The sequence below is a fragment of the Rutidosis leptorrhynchoides genome, chromosome 4 (genome assembly GCF_046630445.1).
Source record: "Rutidosis leptorrhynchoides isolate AG116_Rl617_1_P2 chromosome 4, CSIRO_AGI_Rlap_v1, whole genome shotgun sequence".
In the NCBI taxonomy this organism is placed as follows: Eukaryota; Viridiplantae; Streptophyta; class Magnoliopsida; order Asterales; family Asteraceae; genus Rutidosis; species Rutidosis leptorrhynchoides.
Genome location: NC_092336.1, coordinates 592,803,580 through 592,830,609, shown reverse-complemented (window position 1 = coordinate 592,830,609; position 27,030 = coordinate 592,803,580). Strand labels below are relative to the sequence as shown.

Here is a 27,030-nt window from a genome sequence, read left to right as displayed (position 1 = left end):
ATATATAACAACAACTATTGCCCACAACACACAACTCATTTGCTTCTATCTTAATTTAAAAACAAAACAAAAGCCCTAGTAAATTGAGATTTATGGAAACGGAAGGGTTTGGGCTTGAGATCACCGAGTTGCGACTAGGGCTACCGAGCGGTGGTGGCGGAGAGAGGAATGAGAAAACGAGGATGTTTTTAGATATTGTTGGCGATGGGAGCGATCGGAATAATGAGATGGCGGTTGGGTGGCCACCAGTTTGTTCATATAGAAAGCGGACGATAACTAAACTGTATGTGAAAGTGAGCATGGACGGAGCACCTTTTCTTCGAAAGATTGATATCAATAGTTTCAGAGGGTATTCAGATTTCGTTATGGCCCTTGAGAACCTCTTTGGTCTTGGTAAGTTAATTTTCTAATATCTCTTAAGTTCAAATCTCACTTGAAGCATTATCATATGTAAATATTTGTGCCTATCATATGTGTGTGTTAATTGTATATTTGGTAGTTCTTAAAAATAGTTCATTTTAGTTTCTACCTCTTCAAATTCCCTTGGTTAACGTTTGTAGGTGTTCAATTTGCTTGAACTAATACGGTATGTATGTTAAAAATCAATTACAATAATAAATAATATGAACTGTTTTAGTTTACAATTACGGTTAATTGCTAGGGTTTTTCTCATTCCTAGTAAATGAATTATTATAATCTGTTTGTGTCAAATGTCACTCGGTAAATATATATAAAAAGATATACTACGTATATACTAAGAGAAATTCAATTAACCTTATAAATAATACTTCTTAATTAATATTTAATTTGTATCTATAATTTATAAATACGATTAGGCCACATGCAATGGTTCTATTCTTTCACGCTACTTTTACCCGCCACATCAGCGCCACATCAGCACAAACCTTTTAACATTTCTTTCACATTCCTTTCACTAAACACTCACAATCATAAACTTCACCACCCCACTTTACCCATATTTAATTATTATTTAAAACTCTAAATATACATATAAAAAACTTTAAAATTGAAGTGGAGCCCACAAACTTGTTCGTTAGCAATGTTACCAGCATAACTAACGATCCCATTAACAAATTGCTTTTGGTGGTTGTGATTGGGCTCACGGATGTTAACGGGCCCTTTCACTAAACATTGCATGTGGCCTTAGTATCCTGAAAATCTATGTAGCGATCGAATTGTAATACAAAGTCTTCAGTTACTACAAGCTAGTTTATCGTTATTGGCCAAATTTGTTCCATAAAACTTGCAGATTAATTAGTTTTTCTTTTGAAACGTCTGTGTTAATTAATTCTAATTGTTAATTTAACCCGATCGAGATTATACTAATGTAGACCCCCGCCAGCTAACCTTTCCATCATATTGTGCATGCGGGAACACCATAACAATTGTGGGGCCGATGAATACGATTAACGTTTCAGCAAAATGTACATCGAGACTTTATATAAAATAAACTATTTAATTACCAAACGACATTTGTATGTGTTTTATCATTTACAGATGATCATCATGTACACAGGCTCTTTAATGAAATTTGTATCAATTAATTATTGAATACCCTCCCCGTATCACAAAAGTGCTCCCCAACAAAAAAAAAAAAAGTTTAATCTATGATATGTTTTTAAAATGTCTAATTTATCCTTTACTTAATATGTTATTCGAGTTAATTAGTTTCCATAATAAGGTAATGAGAGAAAAAATGATAAGTAAATGTTTTGATGACTTATATATATAACAACATATATATAACACTTAATATGTTATAGAGTTATTTTGAGTAAAGGACATTTAATGTGGACTTTTTTTTTATTGGACGGATGAGTAATTAATAACTAGATGACATTACTAATGCACTTTGTTAAATCAACTTATAAATATAGGCGATACATCCGAGTACACACCAATTTATGAAGACAAGGATGGAGATTGGATGCTTGTGGGGGACGTACCTTGGAGGTAAGCTTCAATTCCAAATTTATTAAATTATATATATTAATTTCAATTTGTATTAGATTATATTATATAATTAATTATTAATTATTTTTTGATTAAAATGTGTCCTCCTTTCATTAATCAAACAATGCAACAAATGAAAGCTAGTACATATATTGTTGTGTACGTTTTTTCCAGCCCCTACCCAATGCATATTTTCATGAGTATTAAATAGGGATAGTACCATTTGTAAGTTTAGAAGTTAATGTTTATTTTGGGAGGAAAGTAATGAAGAAGGTGTTGGGGGAGAGATTAGAGATTTTTAAGGGAAAGGTATAATTAGGGTATGCATAAAACGCAATTCACTCAGTATCAGATCTCGCATTCGGAGGAGCTTGATTACCCGATATTTTATCTTCTATAGAGAGCCAATGTGCTCATTCTTAGAAGAGTTTCATCGCTTACAAAAAAAAATCTTGAACAAAACGACACAATTTTTGATACCCTTTAGTATATAGGGAAATTATTTTCAACATCAATTTTTTTATAGATTTATTATGATGCTATTGTATTATTTCTTTTATATTATTATTAAATTAAAATAGCCTTAAATGATAGGGATTATCACCAAAAAACCTATTTTCGACCATTTTTGCGTGAGACCCCCAAAAAAATAAAAATTGCCAATTTGCGCTCGCAAGGAGCAAGGTGCCTCTTGCTCCCTTGCGCCTTGCGCCCTTGCGACCTTGGTTTCACCTGGGAGCAAGGCACCTTGCTCCTTGCTCCTAGGTGGAAGCAAGAACGCAATGTGACTCTTGCTCCTTTGCTTCCACTTGGGAGCAAGGTGTCTTGCTCCTTGCTCCCAGGTGGAAGCAAATGAGCAAGAAGCACCTTGCGTCCTTGCTTCCATCTGGGAGCAAGAGGCACCTTGCGTCCTTGCTTCTACTTGAAAGCAAGGGAGCAAGTTGCACCTTGCGTCCTTGCTTCCACCTGGGAACAAGGAGCAAGGCACCTTGCTCCTTGCTCCCAGTGAAACCAAGGTCGTAAGGACGCAATGCGCAAGGAAGCAAGAGTCACCTTGCTCCTTGCGATGACAAATTGACAATTTTTTTATTTTTTGAGCTCACACGCAAAAAAGGTCAAAAAATGAATTTTTTTTTGTGATAATCCCTAAATGATATGCCCGAAACAGATGTTATACATATTCTACATGCTCAACAAACTTTATTAGGTCAAAATCATGAAATAACCTAATCAAACTGGGTACATCTATAGTAAAAATATAACCACTCTCTTTAAGTAGTGTAAACAGAAAAATCATACTCCCTCTGTTTCATTTCAATAGTCTACTTTCTTTTTTCAAAGTCTTTTGTATTAAATTTTTTGTTTGTGTTATATATTATTCGATGAAATTTATATGAATAAATTAATGTTCAAATGTGTTTTCATTGGTATAACTTTCATCAAATAATATATAACACAAATAAAGCTATTTTAGGTCAAAGTTGAGCAAAAAAGACTTTAAAAGTCAAAACTGGACTATTGGAATGAGACGGAGGGAGTATATGTTTGTCCGTTTTAAAATAAACTGAGTTTAAATGACTAAATGTAATATGAATAATTTATTATTTTATCCTTAGGAGTTCGATCAACGAATTCCCAATTACTACTACTTTTTGCTATTATTAACTAGTCTTTTGATACATATAATCCATTGACGAATAATATAACTCGAATTAATTACAGGATGTTTACAGAGACATGCAAGAGATTGAGGATGAAGAAAAGGGGGGTGGATAATGGACTGCAAACAAAAAACTTGATGATTAAGGATTCAAAATGAACTGATTATGATCGAGCTATAATTAATATTAATTAATAATAAATAATAATATGTTAAGCAATGAAGTTTTATTGTTTGTAGATTATGTTTTTAATTGTCATTATAAACATATATATTAACAATTTACTAGGTAATTGTAAGATGGTGGGACTATTTTATGTTAGGAGGTGATTTTTTCTTATTTAATTGGTAATGATACCGCAACCCGCATGCGCACCCCATATGTATGCGGGCACCCACTAGTGTGCGTATGCGTGTGTTCATGTGCGTTATGCGGTATGCGGATTCGTATCTAATGCCTTTGTTCCCGGTGCAGCGATTACTTGGCTATCAAGTAAATATCTTTTCCATAATTACATCCGTGATTCGGGGGAGTTCGTTATGAAAAGGATTGCCATTATCTCGGATGGTTTTAGAATTAGGGTTTGCCTATATATACAAACCCTACCTATCATTCTTAACACAATCACCTTACGTAATCATCATCTAATACACGTCTTACGTAACCAACATTGCCGAGCATCTTCCAAAGGTTAACAGGTTAGTTTCTTGATTAACTAGTACATACGACCTTATTTGGGGCCTTCTAATCGACGATCGTCATTAAAGGTGGACTTAATCACTTGGCCACCCCGCCGACATCATCATGTTGGCCAGGGTTATTCACGGTAGCCGGACCGGAGAGCCTCGTTCTAAGATCCTTAAACCCCACTAACGTATTGAGCAGGCATGTTAAACCCTATGGTAAAAATATGCATGATCAAGTGATGCTTTCATTGAGAGTTGAATTAGTTCAAAACTGTTTAATTGCTTTCTCTTTTAAAAGGTTTTGAATTATAAGGCTTATTATTCACGAAATTTTTTGAATTTTTTCTTTTAACTGTATCATGACTTCCGGGGACTCGTCGGAACGTACTCAAATGGATAATCAAAACACACCATCTGGCAGTCAGCATACGCAGGCTATGACTACGGGGGCGGGATACGCGCCATATCTTCCACCTGTATCCGGCGAGCCTTTTCAGAGGTATAAGCCGATATATCCAGATGGGATTACACCGCCAAGGGCAAACTCGCCAGTTACCACCACGCGGTTGGATTTTTCCGCAGTGGATCCAAGGGTCATCTTGGTAGGCACTAGCGGTGAAACAGTGGGCCCGCACGTAGTATGCTGCGGCCAGGTACCTATTTATAGTACCACGGTTTCAATCCCTCTGCAGACGCAGAGTGTTCAGCAGAATTCATCGTTTACACCGTTGCAACCTTGGCAACCACCGCGTCCAATTTCGCAGTTTTTGACTCCTGCGGATGCGCAGGCATTACTTAATAGTTGGGGGTTCGGTGTCATTCCGGATGCCAATTCTCATTGGACGCCGATAACCGCAGAATAGCAAAGCACTGCGCATACAGTTGGGCTTATAGCGGCATATCCTCAGGTCTCGCAGGCATCTGCGCCACAGGTTTTGGCACCTTTTCAGATACCCGTATACTCTGCGCCGGCAAGCCTGCCTTCTTTTCCAAATCAGCCTTGGTTGTATCCGCAGACGCCAGGGCAGCCTTGGCAAAATATTCAAGGGCAGGCGAATCTCGCAAGCCAATTTATGCAGGCGGCACCTCCTGACATGGTCCACCTATTTTCACAACCTGATTTTGTTCAGGATATGATGAGGCGTTTCTTCGCAGGGCTCAAAGGTGACCCTGTTAAACCACCTTTTGAGCTACCAACTACTTTTGATAAGTTTCCTCCGCATATAACTGCATATCCGTTTCCATCTGCGCCAAAGATACCTCATACGTTGGGTACTTACAATGGCTTAACTGATCCAGATGACTTCTTACAGCGTTTTGAAGGCGCAATTCGCACTCAAGGTTGGGTGGATCCGGTTGCGTGTCAGATATTTCCAATGACACTGCAGGGTATTGCTCGTGAATGGTTTAATAAACTGCCGGCGGGTAGTATAGCCGGGTTTATGGATCTGCGGACCAAATTCTTGCTGCAATATCAGAATCAGAGGCCACGCAAACGCACTCATATCGAATGTCATGATATTGTGCAGAAATCCAAGGAATCTTTGGGTGAATTTCTCACAAGATATACTAATGAGTGTCTGCGCATACCAGATCTCAAGCCAGAGCAACAGATTTCCGGACTCATACATGGTATAAACTCAGAACGTCATCCAACACTGGTAAGGCGTCTGCGTCATACGGTCCCAACAACTTATGCTGAAGCGCTTAATGAATGCCATGACTATATGCGGAGTGGCGAAGATAATGATATTCCAACAGCTAGTTCACGCAACGAGAGGAAAGACGATGATGATCGTTCGCGTGATCAAAATCGTGGCAACAACTCTCGCGAAAGGTATCCTAGCGGTGGTCCTATCAGGAATGATAAAGGGAAATCAAGTGGTAATTATCGAAACAATAATCAGCGCGGCATCAATAATCAGAACTATGCGATACTTAAAAGTTTGTCTAAAATGGCAAAAGAAATTTTGGCAACCGAACCAGTGTGCGCAACCTTTGCGGTTCCAACTCCGCTTACAGAATTTGGTAAGCGGGATAAAACAAAGTATTGCGAATTCCATGACGATCACGGGTATGACACTAATTGATGCAAAAACTTGATGGAACGAGTCCTCGAGGCACTACGCGCAGGTAAATTGGATCACCTAAAACCACCTAAGAAGGACAAGGGAAAATCCGCAGAAGAAGGGTCGAAGGCTAAAACTTTCGCATGGCAAAAAGTTGATAAAATAAAAAACGCCGACTTAACCATTAATATGGTCGACGCAGAGAAAGTTAGCCAGCGGAGAAAGTACAATGATCATCATGACTGGGAATTTCTCCCAATCACGTTTCCTCCTGTAATGTCAATCGACACAGTTAACGAGCCCATTATCATCAAGTGTCGCATCCCTATTTGCGGAGTACAAGTTAAACGCATGCATATTGACATCGGGAGTGGCGTGGACATTATGTACGAGTATTGCTATCGTTTCCTCCCTGCAGAAGTTAAAACGCAGCTACGCCAGTCCGATATTACGTTATCTGGGTTCTCCGGGGAAAGCTCATGGCCGCTAGGCCGGATAGAGCTAATAATAGAACTCGCGGATGACAAGAATCCGCAATTGGTTAGACACGAGTTAGTTAACTTTTACGTGGTTCGTTCAACTTCGCGGTACAACTCGTTGCTCGGGAAAAATTTCATACGACGTTTTAACATTATACCGTCGGTGGTGCATGGTTTGATAAAGTTTTTTACGAAGGGAGGGGTTGCCACAATTGCTTCACATCAAACAATCAAGTTGTGTGGTTCAGTTGTGCCTGTAAACATTCCCAGCGTAGGAGAACAACTCGCAAGTAGTACGGTCATAGCAAACCGTTTGCATCCAGATAAGCGGATTAAAATCGGCGCAGGCTTGTCAGCCGAAACAAAGGCCAAATTGCACGGAATATTGACCGCTAACGCAGATGTTTTCGCGTGGCGTGAATCAGACATGACGGGGGTACCGCGAGACATTGCGGAACATAAATTGAATGTTAACCCATCACTCACGCCCCTTAGACAAAAGAAGCGACATATGGCTCTTGAGCGCAGTGATTGGTTGTGCGCAGAAGTAGATAATCTTGTCAAAGCAAACATCCTGCGGGAGATGCGGTATCAGACATGGGTTGCTAATCCTGTGTTAGTCAAAAAGGCTGATGGTAATTGGCGGATGTGCGTTGATTTTAAAGACATTAATAAAGCGTGTCCTAAGGACAACTACCCTCTCCCGGAAATAGACTGGAAAGTGGAATCACTGTCAGGGTTCCGGTACAAGTGTTTTCTAGATGCGTACAAGGGTTATCACCAAATCTTAATGGCTGCAGAAGATGAGGACAAGACTGCTTTTCATATGCCGCAAGGTATTTACTGTTATACGAAGATGCCCTTCAGATTAAAAAACGAAGGCGCAACCTATCAGCGCTTAATTGATGCGGCATTCAAACACCAAATTGGTAGGAATCTTGAAGCGTACATTGACGACTTGGTAATTAAGAGCAACACTGAAGAAGAAATGCTCGCGGACATCCTAGAAACATTTGCGTCTCTACGCAGGATAAACATGAAACTTAACCCGCTCAAATGTAGTTTTGGGGAAGAGGAAGGCAAGTTTCTAGGTCATGTGATGACAGCGTGGGGAATCAAGGCAAATCCCAAAAAGATTGAAGCCATTGATAGTTTGCCATCTCCAAAGACAAAGAAAGACGTGCAGAGTCTCACCGGGAAGCTTGCGGCAATCACGCGGTTTTTGTCGAAGGCCGCAGAGCGGCAATTGCCATTCTTCAATACTTTGAAGAATTGTTTAAAGAAAAAAGACTTTTTATGGACTCAGGAAGCAGAATCAGCCTTTCAGGAGATGAAGAAGGTGCTCGCTGAATTACCAACACTCACCGCGCCAGTAAGAGGAGAAACGCTTACGCTGTACCTTGCGGCATCAAAAGAAGCTATCAGCTCGGATCTTATCGCAGATCGTGAAAAGGTAATCCATTTCCTTTTGCTTATGAATTATTTATTTCATATACAATTAATGCTGAGGTTTTCTCAGACGCAAATGCCGGTCTACTTTGTAAGCAAGACGCTGACAGCAAGCAAAGTAAACTATGTGCCAATAGAAAAGCTAGTATATGCGCTAGTCCACACGGCGCGGCGTTTGCGCCGATATTTTCAAGCACACCCAGTTGTGGTTCTAACTGATCAGCCGATCAAGCAGGTTGGTAAAAACCTAATTTGCGGCAATGACCGGGAATACCGCATTGACTAACGCAATCATCTTATGTTTCAGGTGCTGTATAAACCTGAAATCTCTGGCCGAATGGCTAAATGGGCTGTTGAGTTAGGGGAGCATGAAATAAATTTTTCTTCGCGAAGCGCGGTTAAGGGTCAAATACTTGCGGATTACTTAGCAGAGTTACCTGCGGATGTCGAGGCATCAGCAGCACATCAAGATACGCCTGCACCAACTTTGTCACCATGGGAGTTATACACCGATGGTGCCTGCAGCGCAGCTGGCGCGGGCGCGGGTGTAATTTTAACTGGTCCAGATGGCGAAGAGCATACATATGCGCTACGGTTTAATTTTGCTGTTACGAACAACGAAGCAGAATATGAGGCTCTGTTAGCGGGTATGCGCATTGCGCATAAATTGAATGTTAAAATTCTGCATGCTTATGTGGATTCAAAGCAGGTATGTAGTCAAGTCAGCGGGGAATTTGAAGCGCACAACATTGCCATGCAGCAATATTTATCACTTGTTCATAACCTCGCTGACCAGTTTGAAGCTTTTCAAATCTCCCACGTAATGCGGGGGCAAAAATAAGAAAGCGGATGCGCTTAGCAAATTGGCCGCTTTGGCTTTCGATCATCTGGGGAAGAAAGTTCTTATAGAAGAACTGCATGTGAAATCCATTGTTATGATGCCTTTGGTTGCACCTGTTGAGGAATCCAGCTCAACATGGATGACACCTATTATTGCTTTCCTGCGGGACGACACATCACATGCGGATTCCGTTGATGCGAAGAACGTCCGCACCAAGGCACCATTGTATGCCCTTGAGAGTGACGTCCTATATCGAAAAAATTATTTAGGGCCGCACTTAAGATGTATTGGTCCGAAAGAGGCAGAGGAGGTTATACACGAGGTGCATGAAGGTGCATGCGCTCTTCATTCGGGGCACAGGTCTATTGTGTCAAAAATTATGCGGCTAGGTTATTATTGGCCCACTATATACGCAGATACCGCGCGAATAATGAAGCAATGCGAATCTTGCCAAATACATGCACCTATCAGCAGGGCACCTGTGCATCCTATGATACCAGTCTCCTCACCATGGCCATTCTGTAAATGGGCAATTGACATAGTCGGACCATTTCCAAAAGGCCGAGGTAATATTCTCATTTATTTTATACCGTATGATATTTACGTCAGTATCTTACGCCTACTCTGCACATGCAGGAAACATCAAATTCTTGATTGTTGCAATCGACTATTTCACTAAGTGGGTTGAAGCGCGACCGCTGGCAACGATTTCAGGAAAGAGGGTGCGAAATTTTGTATGGGAAGACATAGTTTGTCGATTCGGCATACCAAACGAAATCGTTAGTGATAACGGTACACAGTTTGCGGGGGATCCTTTTCGTAGTTGGTGCGCAGAGCTTAATATTAAGAAAACCTTTACTTCCGTTGCGCATCCGCAGGCGAATGGCCAGTGCGAGGTCACCAACCGGGACATAGTAGCTGGAATCAAAGCTAGATTAGGTCATGGTCGCATTGGTTGGGTGGATGAGCTACCAAAGGTTTTGTGGGCGCATAGTACAACGCCCAAAGCAAGCACTGGTGAGACTCCGTTCAGTTTGGTCTATGGATCAGAAGCTGTTGTGCCCGCAGAAATTGGGTTACCAACGTTCCGCACACAGAATTTTGACGAAAAAAATAACTCAGAAGCTTTGCGGGAAAATCTTAATCTGCTTGAAGAACGCAGACTCTCTGTGGCGGTAAACGAAGCCAATAACAAGCAGAAAATTGCAAAGTATTACAATCAGCGTGTGCGTTCGCGCTCTTATAAGTGCGGGGACTTAGTCTGGCGTCAGAATGACGCAAGTCATGCGGAGGATACTGGGAAATTGGGCCCCCGCTGGGAAGGTCCGTATAGGGTGGCAAAAGCAAGCAACACCGGGGCATACCATCTCGAGACATTAGATGGAAAACCTGTGAAACGCACTTGGCACGCGACATTGTTGAAAAAATGTTATATGTAGCTGGATGGACCTGATCACTCCAATTTATTTTAGCGCATTATTTTTTCTATGTATTTTCAGTCCGTTTGGATGTGTCGCGGTTGTAATCATTATTAATGCCAATTAAATATTTACTCGCGCATACTTTTGATGTGTCTTTCTCTTTTTTATATGCGTTTCCTGCCTACTTAAGGGGTGTCCTCTAGCCCAGGTACGGCAGAAGCCTGTTTGGTTACAAGGCTAGATATTAACGGCAGGCAAAGGGAATTGGCTTTCCCCTAGCCAAGCGCCACATAGACTAGATGGCTGCCAAGTCGACTTAAAACTACAAGCATTGGTTTGCTTGTGCGTAATTACTCTCGCATTGGTTTGCCTGAGGAACTCAAAGTATAAAAGCATTGGTTTGTTTTTAGTTGCGTTACTTACCATACAGCTAAAGTGCACCTCTAGCACATGACAAAGCAATAACGCAGTAGCTTTTGAGTCTAAATTGTTAAAGGTAAAATGGCTAAAATATTGGTTTATTTTACGCAGTACCTGCGTATGCGCATGAGTTTTGGTTAACCATGTGATTAGGCATGCGGTCCACTAATTGTTTTGATTCGTGATATATAAACAATTAATACACAACGCATGCACAAAATAATATCATATATACAAAATCAAGATATTACATGACGTCTGTTTCAAATTGCCTGCCTGAACATAGGACTTACGGCACAAATGACTACAAGCTAACACTAATAATCCTCCTTGAGGAACCCGTCAACCGACATATTCGGGTCCACAGCAAAAGCATTGATCAGGGGGATTGGGATGGCTGTGATGGATTCTTTCGCCTCCATTACCACCGCAGCCGTACCCTCCTTTAGCTTCTTTTGTACGATGTCAGGGTACGACGGTGTCAAACCGCAAGCTTGGATCACCTCCAGCACTGCCTTGTTGATTTCGTGGTCCTTCACCGCTTCAACGTAGGCGTTAAACTTGTCGGATACGGGCCCAGAATCCATCACCTTCTGCGCAATGGTAGGAAGGGCGGTGCGAAGCTTTGATAAGTCCACCTCTACCAATTCGCGGCAAGTCACCGCGTCATCCTTCTCCCTGTTCACCCTTTCCAGCTCCACCCGCAGATGCTCAGTCTCCCCCTTAGCTTGGTCAACCACACCAACCAGCTCGCGGTTTTTTTTCCTTTCCTCAATCAGGGCGGTTTTTGTTTCCGCCGCAGTCGCCTCCGCCGCTTTGCGCGCCTCCTCTGCGGCATCCCTGTCTTTCTTAACCTGATCAACCCCCGCTTGCACTAGCCCTAGTTTTGTTTCTTTCCACACGGCCACTTGATACAAGTTAGTGGAACGGAGGGCTTGATCCGCAACCATGCCAAAAAAGACAAGGCCGTTTTGGATGAAGGCGTTGAGCGCCTGATTAAAGGGCAGTGCGGCTAGTTGGTTGCGGAACTCAGCCGGGAAGATTTGTTGGAGGAAGGCGGATTGCTCTGCGGCATTTTCCGCCGATGACTGGGTGAGCTGCGCCATGTTCGCCAATGGGAAGCTACCGTGTGGCGGGGTTGGTGTAGACTCGGAGTCCAGGTGTATCGTCTTGTCCTTTGACTCGGCGGTAGCTTCAAGGTCCGAATTGACCTGCGGTGGGGTGTGATGCTTCTCTTCAGCATGCTCTGCGTATTAATAAATGGTTAAATAAATGCAAACTTAAGTGTGCAGTATGCCCGAAAGCAGAACTCTTACCAGAAGATGGGGGAGGTAGATCCGCAGAACGGGGTTTGATGGGAACGAAGTTGTCGTTCCGCTTGTCCTCCCTCTGTTTGGGAGTGAGTTTCTTCTTCTTCTGTTGGGGTTGGGAGGCTTCGATGGCCTTGCGCTTATTACCGGATGTGGCAGGTGCATTCTCGCCAGTTTTCTCCTGCTCTAACTGCTGGTTCACATTCTGCTTGCGGAAGGCGATGCCCGCAATCTCCTTCGCAGTCAGTACTTTCTTCATCTTCATATCTGCAAACATGCACGCATGCGTTAGCACGTATAAATAGCAAACTGTTATGTTAGTACGTGATGATACTATTCCTACCCTTTCCATCCGGTCCGACTATGGCTGGACGCACATCTTCCCATGGCCAGTGTGCGGATATCTTCCCTAACCGCAGCATCACGTTCCCGTATGACAGGTGCACCAGCTGTGCGTTAGCGCACTCTGTCAATAGTTTTGTTTCCTCGTCATCAAGGACTGGGGTTTTGTTCACATCCTTCGCCACCTTCTCGCACCATATAAGCATTTGCGAAAAATTGGTACCAACTACAGTTTGGTCGATGTAAAAGAAAGTTTCTTTCCAGTTACCCGCATTCGACTTTGGGGTCTTGGTAAAGTTTTGTCGGGCGAAGAAGGTGAACCAGGATTTATGGTGATTGGCTAAGCGGTATAGATGACAGAAAACTTTAACCAGCGGTACCTTGTTGAGTGCAACGCACCACATCTCAAACAATACTATTTTACCTATGGCATAAGGGTGTAGTTGCCCTAATCCCACTCTGAAGTGATCTAGTACGCCTAGGAAGAAGTCGGAGGGGGGAACCCTAAAGTTGCCATGCTTGAACGCATGTTCGTAGATGGCCACCTTCTTCTCCGGTGGCTCGTGAGCACGCTGATTAGACAGAGGTGGCACCGGATTATACTTCGCTAACGGTGGGTATTGTTTGACTATGTTATCAATGTGTTTCTACTCTATAATCGATCTAACACTATCTACATAGGTCTCGTTAGCCTTAGTCATTTTCTATAGAGTGATTGAAGAATTACTAACCTTTAGACGGTGGCCGGAGTATTTAGGATTTGATCGGAATTGAATATAGCAGCGTATTGGGGAAGCTTGAAGCAGAAAAATGAAAATGTGTGTGAATTGGGGCTATTTATAGTGAAGATTTGGAGTCATGGGGTGGAATGGTGTGGTCATGGCTGTACACGTGTTACGCGATCAACGGGTTGCATTTTAAGTGCGCGCGTGGATGTCAGTTGGGTATTGTTACCTATGAGCGCGTAGCTAACACGCGCCTGCTAACTGCCACTTTACCTCTTGTCAGCCGAATCGGCTTCTGCGACAGTGACAGGCATTAAATGACCTCGAAACGCACGCGGAACATTGAATACTAGCCGTTTTCTTGTTTTTTCCGCTTAATAGTTTGATATCATATGTCTTGGGCCATATAACATCAAACTGGGGGGACATAATGATACCGCAACCCGCATGCGCACCCCATATGTATGGGGGCACCCACTAGTGTGCGTATGCTTGTGTTCATGTGCGTTATGCGGTATGCGGATTCGTATATAATGCCTTTATTCCCGGTACATCGATTACTTGGCTATCAAGTAAATATCTTTTCCATAATTACATCCGTGATTCGGGGGAGTTCGTTATGGAAAGGATTGCCATTATCTCGGATGGTTCTAGAATTAGGGTTTGCCTATATATACAAACCCTAAATATCATTCTTAACACAATCACCTTACGTAATCATCATCTAATACACGTCTTACGTAACCAACATTGCCGAGCGTCTTCCAAAGGTTAACAGGTTAGTTTCTTGATTAACTAGTACCTACGACCTTATTTGGGGCCTTCTAATCGACGATCGTCATTAAAGGTGGACTTAATCACTTGACCACCCCGCCGACATCATCATGTCGGCCAGGGTTATTCACGGTAGCCGGACCGGAGAGCCTCGTTCTAAGATCCTTAAACCCCACTAAAGTATTGAGCAGACATGTTAAACCCTATGGTAAAAATATGCATGATCAATTCGCTTAATTATTTATATTCCTTTATAATTAGTACGTGTTTAGATGAAAAGAACTTAAAACAAAAACATATTTTTTTCTATCATTCTCTTTTACGGAATAATTAGATTACACCATAATTAACCTGGCTACACCCGACTTTTTCGACTTATACTTTTGTGCTTATTACTTTTACGAAACTGCGTATTTGTGCGTACTGAACGAGTTTATGCTCTAGAATCATATTTCATGATAATTACTTTGGTTAACATCTTACAATGTGCTATTAAGTGTTTAATCACTTAACTTGATCCCCGAATGCTTTTACGACCGTTGATATCACTTGACGTTTGAAACGAGCTATGCACTTGGTACACGTTTAACTTTTGTCATAATTGGGATATTATGACTACGTAATACTAATTGTTATTTTCTAATAACAATTACTTGGGCTTTTGGTTGCTTAACTACGCGTCTACGCTTAGTAATTTACTTATGCTCACTAGTTAGTCTTGTTGGACTTTCTATCTTGTTGGACTTTAGCCCCCCTACTCTAGCTAGTGGACTATTTAATTAGCCTAATTATTAATAGATTATGACTCATTTATACGTAAGACAAATGCCCATTTACAAGAGCCAACATACTAGCATTTTTGTTTACCATTATCACTAATGTTACATGGGATCCCAACATAAGCACCAACTTTAGACCACCATTAACCAAAAAGCAAAAGTTGTCCCTATTGTATCCCCCCATGACCGACGGCCAAGAGGCCTCCCCACTACCCTCATCTCCCATAAATACCAAGCTATTTCCTCACATTTCACATTTGATCTCATTCACAATTTACACACACTTGCTCTCTTATTTTCTCTCTAGTCTTTCTCACTCTAAAAATTGTAAGTTTTAAGTTTTATTTCTCTTCTTCTTCTTCTTTCATACACGACATCATCATCATCATACTTGGATCAAGCTTTTTGGCTTTTTGATCTTGTTATAACTTGTAGATTCAAACTTGGGTTTGAATCCTTCAGGAACATGGAAGATTCAAGCTTTCTAGCTTTGAATCTTCACTTATTTTGTTAGATCTAAATATTTTAGTTTATAATTGTAACGACTCGAATTTTTCTGATCGTTTTATACATATGAGATTAATATTTACATAAATTAAACATTACCAACATGATAAGCAATCCAAATTGTTGAGTTTTGTGTTTTTGAAAAGAGTTTTACACAACGTTTGACCGTCCAATTTGACCGATGATATCACTAACTATATAACATACGATAATTATATGTTTGTGTATATATACGTATTTATATATATTTAACATGATCTAAGGATGGTTTAACATCTCATTGTGTACTAATAACAATGAGTTATAAGTATACTTTGAAACTACTAACTTAAGTTTTCAAAACGATAACTATACGTAACGTTCTTTGACATATATACTTATAACCTATAATGCTTATACAAGTATCGTATAAATATGTATTTAATCACTTTTAAAGGGCTTATATACATAAAATAATATAAGTATATTCACAAAAGATAGCTATATTTAAATTCTCGTTCCGTTTCCTCAAGATTTCTATACGTATATCTAGGGTATATGTACCCGTATCATACCCAGCTTCTATACCTATTTACTATTGGTATATACATATCAAATCAACATCCTAATCAGACATATTACTGTCCTAGATATGAGGTAACTAGGATTTATAAGCTAGCATGGATATTATTACAAAATAACAAACTAAAAATCTTGTCCTTGTCTCCCCATTCACGTTTTTTAAGGGCTCTCCCCATTTCATTTCTAGTTCACCATTATCACTTCCAATTACTCTCTAACTCACCTACTTACAAGCTATAAGAAACCCACATCAATTCAGCAAGTAACCATGAAGATCTATCTTCAAAAACAAGCCTTAATCATCATAAGAAATTCCTTTCAAGAACACTTCAATAATCCTTCCAAGTATACAAGTTTACTTCCAACCTTTTGATCTAACTCCACCACTCTTTGATTCCAAGATTATTTCTTATATTTTGTAGTAACTTTGTCCAAGTAACTTGAGGTAGTAACCTTGTTCATAATCTTATTCAATTCATATTCATATAGCTATCTTATTTTGTGATATAAAATTTTAACAACAAGAACATAGTTTGAATGATTTCAAACTTGTTCGCAAACTAAATAGATCCTTCTAACTTAACTTTTAAAACACTTCAAGACCTGTAATATATCATAAGGATATGCTAACTTAACAAGATATAACTTGTTTTTACAAAGAACACCTTAAAACTGAATCTACGTCGTCGGAGTGCAACCGGGGGCTGTTTTGGGTTGGATAATTAAAAACCATCTTAAACTTTGAATTGGAAGTTTATATTCTGGAAAAATGATATTTCTTATGAATGTGTTAATATATAAAAATCTCATGGTATAACTCAAAGTGTAAGTATTTTTATAAAAATGATCATCTAAATGTTGTTTTTATGACGGAAATGATCACTTTCATAAGATTCACCAAAGTTTGACCTATAACCTGTGATTTTGAATGCAAACTAAGGTATTTACAGTTCATATTCATAAATAATGACTCGATCCAAGGAAGTGGCAAGTTGAACCAACAAAAACAGAGTTATATTGAAGAAACTACGGCTAAAACAAAATTGGGTATCCGAAGCTAGTTTAGCTACGAAATTAATTGAAGTAAAACTAAACTAATCATATCTTTGCTAATTAATATGATATTTTATATATATTTACTTATGATTTGATTTTATATATTTCAGGACCACCCGTAAACAACACGAGAAAGATTAATTATAAGACCTCATGATTGTACGCAACACGTCATTTGACAACACGGTACTTTATGTATGCAACACGTCATTTGACAACATGGTACCATGGGTCGAGATTAATTCTGATCAATACGAATACGATGGGGTCTTTATTTATTTTATTGAGCAACTAATTGTGGACCACTAACATCGGACTGCTAACTACGGACTAATAGATATTAAAAGTATTATAAGTATATATGTAACGATTATTTGAAAATAAAATATGTTAATATATTATATATATGGTTAGGTTCGTGATATCTATCGGAGACCAAGTCGTGTTAAATATCTTCAAGGCAAAAGTGAGTATATAGTCCCACTTTTATGCTCTAAATATTTCGGGATGAGAATACATGCATTTTATGATTTACGTTATGGACACAAGTGATTAAAAATATATATTCTACGTTGAGTTGTACCACTGGCATACTTCCCTGTAACTTGGTAACTACTATTTACATGCGGTATTGTAAAAGCGAATCCTGTTGATAGATCTATCGGGCCTGACAACCCCAACCGGACTGGACGACCAGTATTCAACGGTTGCACAGTACTTCGTTTCGGTGACTACACTTGGTACGGTGTAGTAAGATTTCATAATAAAGGGAATATGCGACGTTGATTAAATGTTAAGTATGGTTATCAAGTGCTCAACCACTTAAAATATTTTTATTAAAACGTTTATGTATATTAAATCTTGTGGTCTATATTTATAACACTGCTAGCATTAAACCTATATCTCACCAACTTTATGTTGACGATTTAAGCATGTTTATTCTCAGGTGATAAGTAAAAGCTTCCGCTGCATTATGCCGAATTTAAGCAGGATTTGGAGTATGCATATTTGTGTCAAAAATAAAACTGCATATCGAAAGATTTGTAATGTGAAATATGTTGGAAATCGTATTGTTATTATCAAATGTAAAGTTTGTAAGACTAAGATTATCACAAAACGATAATCATTACTACTATTATGTTGTTTAAACCTTCGGTTATAATAAAGATTATGGTTTGTATCATAAAAACGTATGCATATTTTTAAAAATGTCACATATAGAGGTCAATACCTCGCAATGACACCAATGAGTACGTGACGTTCAATTCGATATGAACGGGACGCTTCAGGTGGTATCAGAGCATTGGTCTTAGAGAACCAGAAAATTTGCATTAGTGTGTCTTATCGAGTTTGTTAGGATGCATTAGTGAGTCTGGACTTTGACCGTGTTTGATTTCGAAAACTATTGCTTATCCTTGTTGGTTAAAAATTAATATGTAAAGATTATGTGGTACTAACGTGCTAGTTGTTGTGTGATAGATGTCTGGCTTAGAACTTGTTATCACATTCAGCGACTCCGAACCAGAATCCTCAGATAGTGTTCCAGTCATTAACCTATCCGATGATGAAAACGACACCTTTGAGGAAGACTCACAATTTCCGGATGAATCAATTGAAGAGGAACCGGAAAGTGATCCTGAGGAGGAAGAAATACAGGAAATTACGAAAGACAAGTTCGAACGAGGAAAGAAACGAAAGGCTACTGAATTGGAAAATCCAAATCCCGAGTTTAGTGAGGATGTTGTGGCACCAACTTCACCAGACACTTCCACCCCTATTCCTACTATTCCTATTAGTTCTATCCCGGCATCCAGTTCTTCAGCCCCTCAGCCAAAACGCAGGGAGACAGCCAGGATAACCTTTAAGCGATTTCTTTGAACACAAACGTTTTGGTTAAATGATGCGCTGTTGTTTTAAACCATGGGATCATATAACGTTTTGTATAATATTACTAGTGTGGTTTGTTTAATGTTTGATGTAAGATAAGCATATGTAAAATAGTGAAGGGTGAAATGCAATAATTTTCCATGGTTGAGTATTATTTGGGTGGTAGTAATTGATTTTCGTACTAAGCTATTAAGTATGAACTTTAACGGGTAGGTACTACCCTAGATATAATTATAAAACGCTAATAAGAAGAAAAGACTTTTATAATAATAACTGGTTCATATTATTAATAAGCTACGATGTACTGTAAATACACACTACATCTATAATATTCCATGTGAATAATTATTTTTTCATTCTTATTGAAGATTATGGCGCGATTGAACCGAATGATGGAACAAGAAATCGAGGAACTCATCAACCAGCGAGTGAACAACAGAATGTTATGGGTCGAGGTTGCAAGAGGTGCTGCAGTTAACCTAAATCCTCGTGTGGGATGCACCTACAAAACTTTTCAAGGTTGCAAGCCCTCATCATTCATTGGAACAGAAGGACCGGTCGGTTTAACCAGGTGGATTGAAAAGATTGAGTCTGTGTTTAAAATCAGTGGTTGTATTGAGAAGGACATGACCAAGTATGCATCGTGCACCCTACAAGATAGTGCACTCACTTGGTGGAAAAACTATGTGAAGGCCGTAGGAGGAGATGTAGCTTATGATACTCCATGGGAAGAATTCAAAACAATGCTAATCAACGAGTATTGTCCAAGGAACGAGGTTAGGAAGTTGGAAACTGAATTACGAAGCCTGAAAGTTGTTGGCACTGAACTCACCAACTACAATCAGCGATTCATGGAATTAGCTTTGCTATGTCCTGAATTGGTACCAACCGTAGAACGGAAGATTGAACTGTACAAAGATGGTTTGCCTAAAAATGTCAAGGCAAATGTTATAGCATCGAAACCCAAGACTATTCACGAAGCCATCACCATGGCAAACGAGTTGATGGACCAGATTATTCTGGATAAGAACACCGATGTCAAGAAATCGGAAAACAAAATAAAGTGGGAAGGTAATCATCAACAATCCAACAAGAAACAAGAAACCACGCAAGGTGCGGGTAGTGGTTCAAGCTTAGGTTACAAGGGACGAAATCCTTTATGTAACAAATGCCACAAACATCACTCTGGTTATTGTAATGTGGTGTGCAACAATTGTAATCGAAGGGGTCATCTTACTGAAGATTGTAGGGTTCCCGTTACAATTACAAATGACACCAAGACTCCTGCCACCAATGCAAATAGAACTGCCTTGGCCACTGTTACTTGTTATGGGTGTGGGAAACAGGGTCATTATAAGAGCCAGTGCCCGAATCCAGAGAAGAATAACGGACCTGCATGTGGAAGAGCATTTATTATTAATGCTAGAGATGCGCGTGAAGACCCGGAGCTTGTTACGGGTACGTTTACCATTAATAACTTATCAGCATCTATTAAATTTGATACTGGTGCCGATAGAAGTTATATGTGTAGAGACTTTTACGCTAAATTGAATTGTTCATCATTACCTCTAGATGCTAAGTACATGATTGAGTTAGCTAATGGTAAACTAATTAAAGCCGATAAAATTTGCCGTGATTGTAAAATAAATTTAGCCGGAGAAACGCTTAAAATTGATTTGATACCCGTAGAATTAGGAAGTTTTGATGTAATAGTCGGCATGGACTGGATGTCCAAAATAGGAGCTGAAGTTGTGTGTGCCAAGAAGGCAATTCGCATTCCTCGTAAGGATAAAACACCGGTAATGATTTATGGAGAGAAGGGTAACTCACAGCTAAAACTCATTAGCTGTTTGAAAGCCCAAAAGTGCTTGAAGAAAGGGTGCTATGTAATCTTAGCACATGTTAATAAAGTCGAAATGAAGGAAAAAGAGAAGAGCATCAACGACGTGCCTATGACAAGAGATTTTCCAGAAGTCTTTCCGGAAGAGTTGCCGGGATTACCTCCATTTAGATCTATAGAATTTCAAATAGATCTAGTACCAGGAGCTGCACCAGTGGCTCGTGCTACATACAGACTTGCACCATCTGAGATGAAAGAGTTACAAAGCCAGTTACAAGAATTACTGGACCGTGGTTTCATTCGACCGAGCACTTTACCGTGGGGAGCTCCGATTTTATTCGTCAAGAAGAAAGATGGATCCTTCCGAATGTGTATAGATTACCATGAATTAAATAAGTTAACTATCAAGAATCGGTATCCACTACCGAGAATTGACGACTTATTTGATCAACTGCAAGGATCATGTGTTTACTCGAAAATAGACCTAAGATCGGGCTATCATCAACTACGCGTCAAAGAAGAAGATATTCCGAAAACTGCTTTTCGGACACGCTACGGTCATTATGAATTTTTGGTCATGCCATTTGGATTGACGAATGCGCCAGCTGTATTCATGGACCTCATGAATCGAGTTTGTAGTCCGTATTTAGATAAGTTTGTTATCGTTTTCATTGACGATATTTTCATCTATTCCAAAAATGAGCAAGAGCATGCGCAGCATTTAAGGTTGGTATTAGAATTGTTAAGAAAAGAACAGTTATACGCCAAATTTTCAAAGTGTTCATTTTGGTTAAAAGAAGTGCAATTTCTTGGCCACGTTGTTAGTAGCAAAGGAATTCAGGTTGATCCAGCTAAAATTGAGGCCATTGAAAAATGGGAGACTCCTAAGACACCAACGCAGATACGTCAATTTTTGGGCCTAGCTGGTTATTATAGAAGGTTTATTCAAGATTTTTCCCGAATAGCTAAACCATTGACAGCGTTAACACAAAAAGGAAAGAAGTACGAATGGACCTCTGAGCAGGAGAGTGCATTTCAATTACTGAAGAAGAAGTTGACTACGGCGCCTATTTTATCGTTACCTGAAGGGAACGATGATTTTGAGATATATTGTGACGCTTCGCGACAAGGTTTTGGTTGCGTCCTTATGCAACGAAATAAAGTTATTGCGTACGCATCCCGACAATTAAAGATTCACGAGCGAAATTATACGACGCATGATCTAGAACTGGGAGCAGTCGTGTTTGCATTGAAGATATGGAGACACTACTTATATGGGGTTAAATGCACTGTGTTTACCGATCATAAAAGCCTTCAACATATTTTCGATCAGAAACAGCTGAACATGAGGCAACGTAGATGGGTCGAGCTGATAAACGACTATGATTGTGATATTCGTTATCATCCCGGGAAAGCGAATGTAGTGGCCGACGCTCTAAGCAGAAAGGAACGAGAGCCAATTCGAGTACGAGCAATGAACATAAAAATTCACATGAATCTCAACTCACAAATCAAAGAGGCTCAACGAGAAGCTCTTACTAAAGAAAACATAGGAAATGAAATAATGAAGAAGTATGAGAAGCAACTCGTTATATGGAAAGATGGAATTCGATATTTTGCAAAAAGTATTTGGGTACCAAAGTTGGGTGGATTAAGGAAGTTGATATTGAACGAGGCACATAAGACAAGATACTCGATACATCCTGGAGTTGGAAAGATGTATCAAGATCTTAAGACGCATTATTGGTGGCCTAATCTAAAGTCAAACGTTGCAACATATGTTGGGGAATGTTTAACTTGTTCCAAAGTCAAAGCAGAACACCAGAAGCCGTCAGGGTTACTTCAACAACCAGAAATCCCAGAATGGAAGTGGGACGGTATTACCATGGATTTTATCACGAAGTTACCCAAGACTGCATGGGGTTATGACACCATTTGGGTAATAGTTGATCGTCTCACCAAATCAGCACATTTCTTGCCTATAAAAGAAACGGATAGAATGGAGAAACTATTACGATTATACATAAAGGAAATTGTTTCAAGACATGGAATACCTATTTCCATTATATCCGATCGTAATAGTAGATTTACATCAAAGTTCTGGCAATCACTACAGGAGGCCCTGGGAACTCGTTTGGATATGAGCACCGCATATCATCCGCAAACTGACGGGCAGAGTGAAAGAACAATTCAGACTCTTGAAGACATGCTCAGGGCATGTGTGATCGATTTTGGAAACGGATGGGATAAATATCTACCATTAGCAGAATTCTCGTATAATAATAGTTATCATGCGAGCATTAAAGCTGCACCATTTGAAGCACTGTATGGAAGGAAGTGTAGATCCCCTATCTGTTGGAATGAATTAGTAGATCGACGATTAACTGGTCCCGAGATCATACACGAAACTACTGAGAAGATAGTACAAATCAAGGAGAGATTGAAAACAGCCCGTAGTCGCCAAAAGAGCTACGCCGATGTCTGAAGGAAACCATTAGAGTTTCAGATCGATGACATGGTTATGCTAAAGGTTTCACCTTAGAAAGGTGTAATACGTTTCGGCAAAAGGGGTAAACTGAACCCAAGGTATGTAGGCCCGTTCAAGATCATCGAACGCATTGGACCGGTAGCTTATCGACTCGAGTTACCATAACAACTCACCGGAGTACATAATACGTTTCACTTTTCAAACCTTAAGAAGTGTCTTGCAAAGGAAGACCTCACCATTCCTCTTGAAGAAATCCAAGTTGACGAGAAACTACAATTCATAGAAGAACCAGGCGAAATCATGGACCGTGAAGTTAAACAACTCAAGCAGAGCAACATACCAATCGTTAAGGTTCGTTGGAATGCACGAAGGGGTCCCGAGTTTACTTGGGAATGAGAGGATCAGATGAAACAAAAGTACCCACATTTTTTTCCCGAGAACGCAAAATAGGTACAACTTTAAAATTTCGGGACGAAATTTATTTAACGGGTAGGTACTGTAACGACCCGGATTTTTCCGATCATTTTATACATATGAGATTAATATTTACATAAATTAAACATTACCAACATGATAAGCAATCCAAATTGTTGAGTTTTGCGTTTTTGAAAAGAGTTTTACACAACGTTTGACCGTCCAATTTGGCCGATGATATCACTAACTATATAACATACGATAATTATACGTTTGTGTATATATACGTATTTATATATATTTAACATGATCTAAGGATGGTTTAACATCTCATTGTGTACTAATAACAATGAGTTATAAGTATACTTTGAAACTACTAACTTAAGTTTTCAAAACGATAACTATACGCAACGTTCTTTGACATATATACTTATAACCTATAATGCTTATACAAGTATCGTATAAATATGTATTTAATCACTTTTAAAGGGCTTATATACATAAAATAATATAAGTATATTCACAAAAGATAGCTATATTTGAATTCTCGTTCCGTTTCCTCAAGATTTCTATACGTATATCTAGGGTATATGTACCCGTATCATACCCAGCTTCTATACCTATTTACTATTGGTATATACATATCAAATCAACATCTTAATCTGCCATATTACTGCCCTAGATATGAGGTAACTAGGATTTGTAAGCTAGCATGGATATTATTACAAAATAACAAACTAAAAATCTTGTCCTTGTCTCCCCATTCACGTTTTTTAAGGGCTCTCCCCATTTCATTTCTAGTTCACCATTCTCACTTCCAATTACTCTCTAACTCACCTACTTACAAGCCATAAGAAACCCACATCAATTCAGCAAGTAACCATAAAGATCTAGCTTCAAAAACAAGCCTTAATCATCATAAGAAATTCCTTTCAAGAACACTTCAATAATCCTTCCAAGTATACAAGTTTACTTCCAACCTTTTGATCTAACTCCACCACTCTTTGATTCCAAGATTATTTATTATCTTTTGCAGTAACTTTGTCCAAGTAACTTGAGATAGTAACCTTGTTCATAATCTTATTCAATTCATATTCATACAGCTATCTTATTTTGTTATATAAAATTTTAACAACAAGAACATAGTTTGAATGATTTCAAACTTGTTCGCAAACTAAATAGATCCTTCTAACTTAACTTTTAAAACACTTCAAGATCTGTAATATATCATAAGGATATGCTAACTTACCAAGATACAACTTGTTTTTACAAAGAACACCTTAAAACTGAATCTACGTCGTCGGAGTGCAACCGGGGGCTGTTTTGGGTTGGATAATTAAAAACCATCTTAAACTTTGAATTGGAATTTTATATTCTGGAAAAATGATATTTATTATGAATATGTTAATATATAAAAATCTCATGGTATAACTCAAAGTGTAAGTATTTTTATAAAAATGATCATCTAGATGTTGTTTTTATGACGGAAATGATCACTTTCATAAGATTCACCAAAGTTTGACCTATAACCTGTGATTTCGAATGCAAACTAAGGTATTTACAGTTCATATTCATAAATAATGACTCGATCCAAGGAAGTGGCAAGTTGAACCAGCAAAAACGGAGTTATATTGAAGAAACTACGGCTAAAACAAAATTGGGTATCCGAAGCTAGTTTAGCTACGAAATTAATTGGAGTAAAACTAAACTAATCATATCTTTGCTAATTAATATGATATTTTATATATATTTACTTATAATTTGATTTTATATATTTCAGGACCACCCGTAAACAACACGAGAAAGATTAATTATAAGACCTCATGATTGTACGCAACACGTCATTTGACAACACGGTACTTTATGTACGCAACACGTCATTTGACAACATGGTACCATGGGTCGAGATTAATTCTGATCAATACGAATATGATGGGGTCTTTATTTATTTTATTGAGCAACTAATTGTGGACCACTAACATCGGACTGCTAACTACGGACTAATAGATATTAAAAGTATTATAAGTATATATGTAACGATTATTTGAAAAGAAAATATGTTAATATATTATATATATGGTTAGGTTCGTGATATCTATCGGAGACCAAGTCGTGTTAAATATCTTCAAGGCAAAAGTGAGTATATAGTCCCACTTTTAAACTCTAAATATTTCGGGATGAGAATACATGCATTTTATGATTTACGTTATGGACACAAGTGATTAAAAATATATATTCTACTTTGAGTTGTACCACTAGCATACTTCCCTGTAACTTGGTAACTACTATTTACATGCGGTATTGTAAACGCGAATCCTGTTGATAGATCTATCGGGCCTGACAACCCCAACCGGACTGGACGACCAGTATTCAACGGTTGCACAGTACTTCGTTTCGGTGACTACACTTGGTACGGTGTAGTAAGATTTCATAATAAAGGGAATATGCGACGTTGATTAAATGTTAAGTATGGTTATCAAGTGCTCAACCACTTAGAATATTTTTATTAAAACGTTTATGTATATTAAATCTTGTGGTCTATATTTATAACGCTGCTAGCATTAAACCTATATCTCACCAACTTTATGTTGACGATTTAAGCATGTTTATTCTCAGGTGATAATTAAAAGCTTCCGCTGCATTATGCCGAATTTAAGCAGGATTTGGAGTATGCATATTTGTGTCAAAAATAAAACTGCATACCGAAAGATTTGTAATGTGAAATATGTTGGAAATCGTATTGTTATTATCAAATGTAAAGTTTGTAAGACTAAGATTATCGCTAAACGATAATCATTACTACTATTATGTTGTTTAAACTTTCGGTTATAATAAAGATTATGGTTTGTATCATAAAAACGTATGCAGATTTTTAAAAATGTCACATATAGAGGTCACTACCTCGCAATGACACCAATGAGTACGTGACGTTTATATTCGATATGAACGGGACGCTTCAGGTGGTATCAGAGCGTTGGTCTTAGAGAACCAGAAAATTTGCATTAGTGTGTCTTATCGAGTTTGTTAGGATGCATTAGTGAGTCTGGACTTTGACCGTGTTTGATTTCGAAAACTATTGCTTATCCTTGTTGGTTAAAAATTAATATGTAAAGATTATGTGGTACTAACGTGCTAGTTGTTGTGTGATAGATGTCTGGCTTAGAACTTGTTATCACATTCAGCGACTCCGAACCAGAATCCTCAGATAGTGTTCCAGTCATTAACCTATCCGATGATGAAAACGACACCTTTGGGGAAGACTCACAATTTCCGGATGAATCAATTGAAGAGGAACCGGAAAGTGATCCTGAGGAGGAAGAAATACAGGAAATTACGAAAGACAAGTT

The 27,030-nt window shown here is 38.9% G+C and overlaps 1 protein-coding gene across 3 annotated transcripts; it reads left to right on the top strand.

Moving 5' to 3' along the window:
- On the top strand, window positions 1-26,551 carry LOC139845612 (auxin-induced protein AUX22-like). Of its 3 annotated transcripts, none has more exons than XM_071835871.1 (3): window positions 1-393; window positions 1,899-1,974; window positions 26,300-26,551. In XM_071835871.1, exons 1-3 carry the CDS (start codon window positions 93-95, stop codon window positions 26,301-26,303), a joined length of 381 nt encoding a protein of 126 aa, XP_071691972.1. In that variant the 5' UTR covers window positions 1-92; the 3' UTR covers window positions 26,304-26,551. The 3 variants fall into 3 exon arrangements, with proteins under 3 accessions (XP_071691972.1, XP_071691973.1, XP_071691971.1); XM_071835872.1 differs by lacking the exon at window positions 26,300-26,551 and adding an exon at window positions 18,001-18,135; XM_071835870.1 differs by lacking the exon at window positions 26,300-26,551 and adding an exon at window positions 3,697-3,919.
- Window positions 26,552-27,030: the final 479 nt, after the last annotated feature.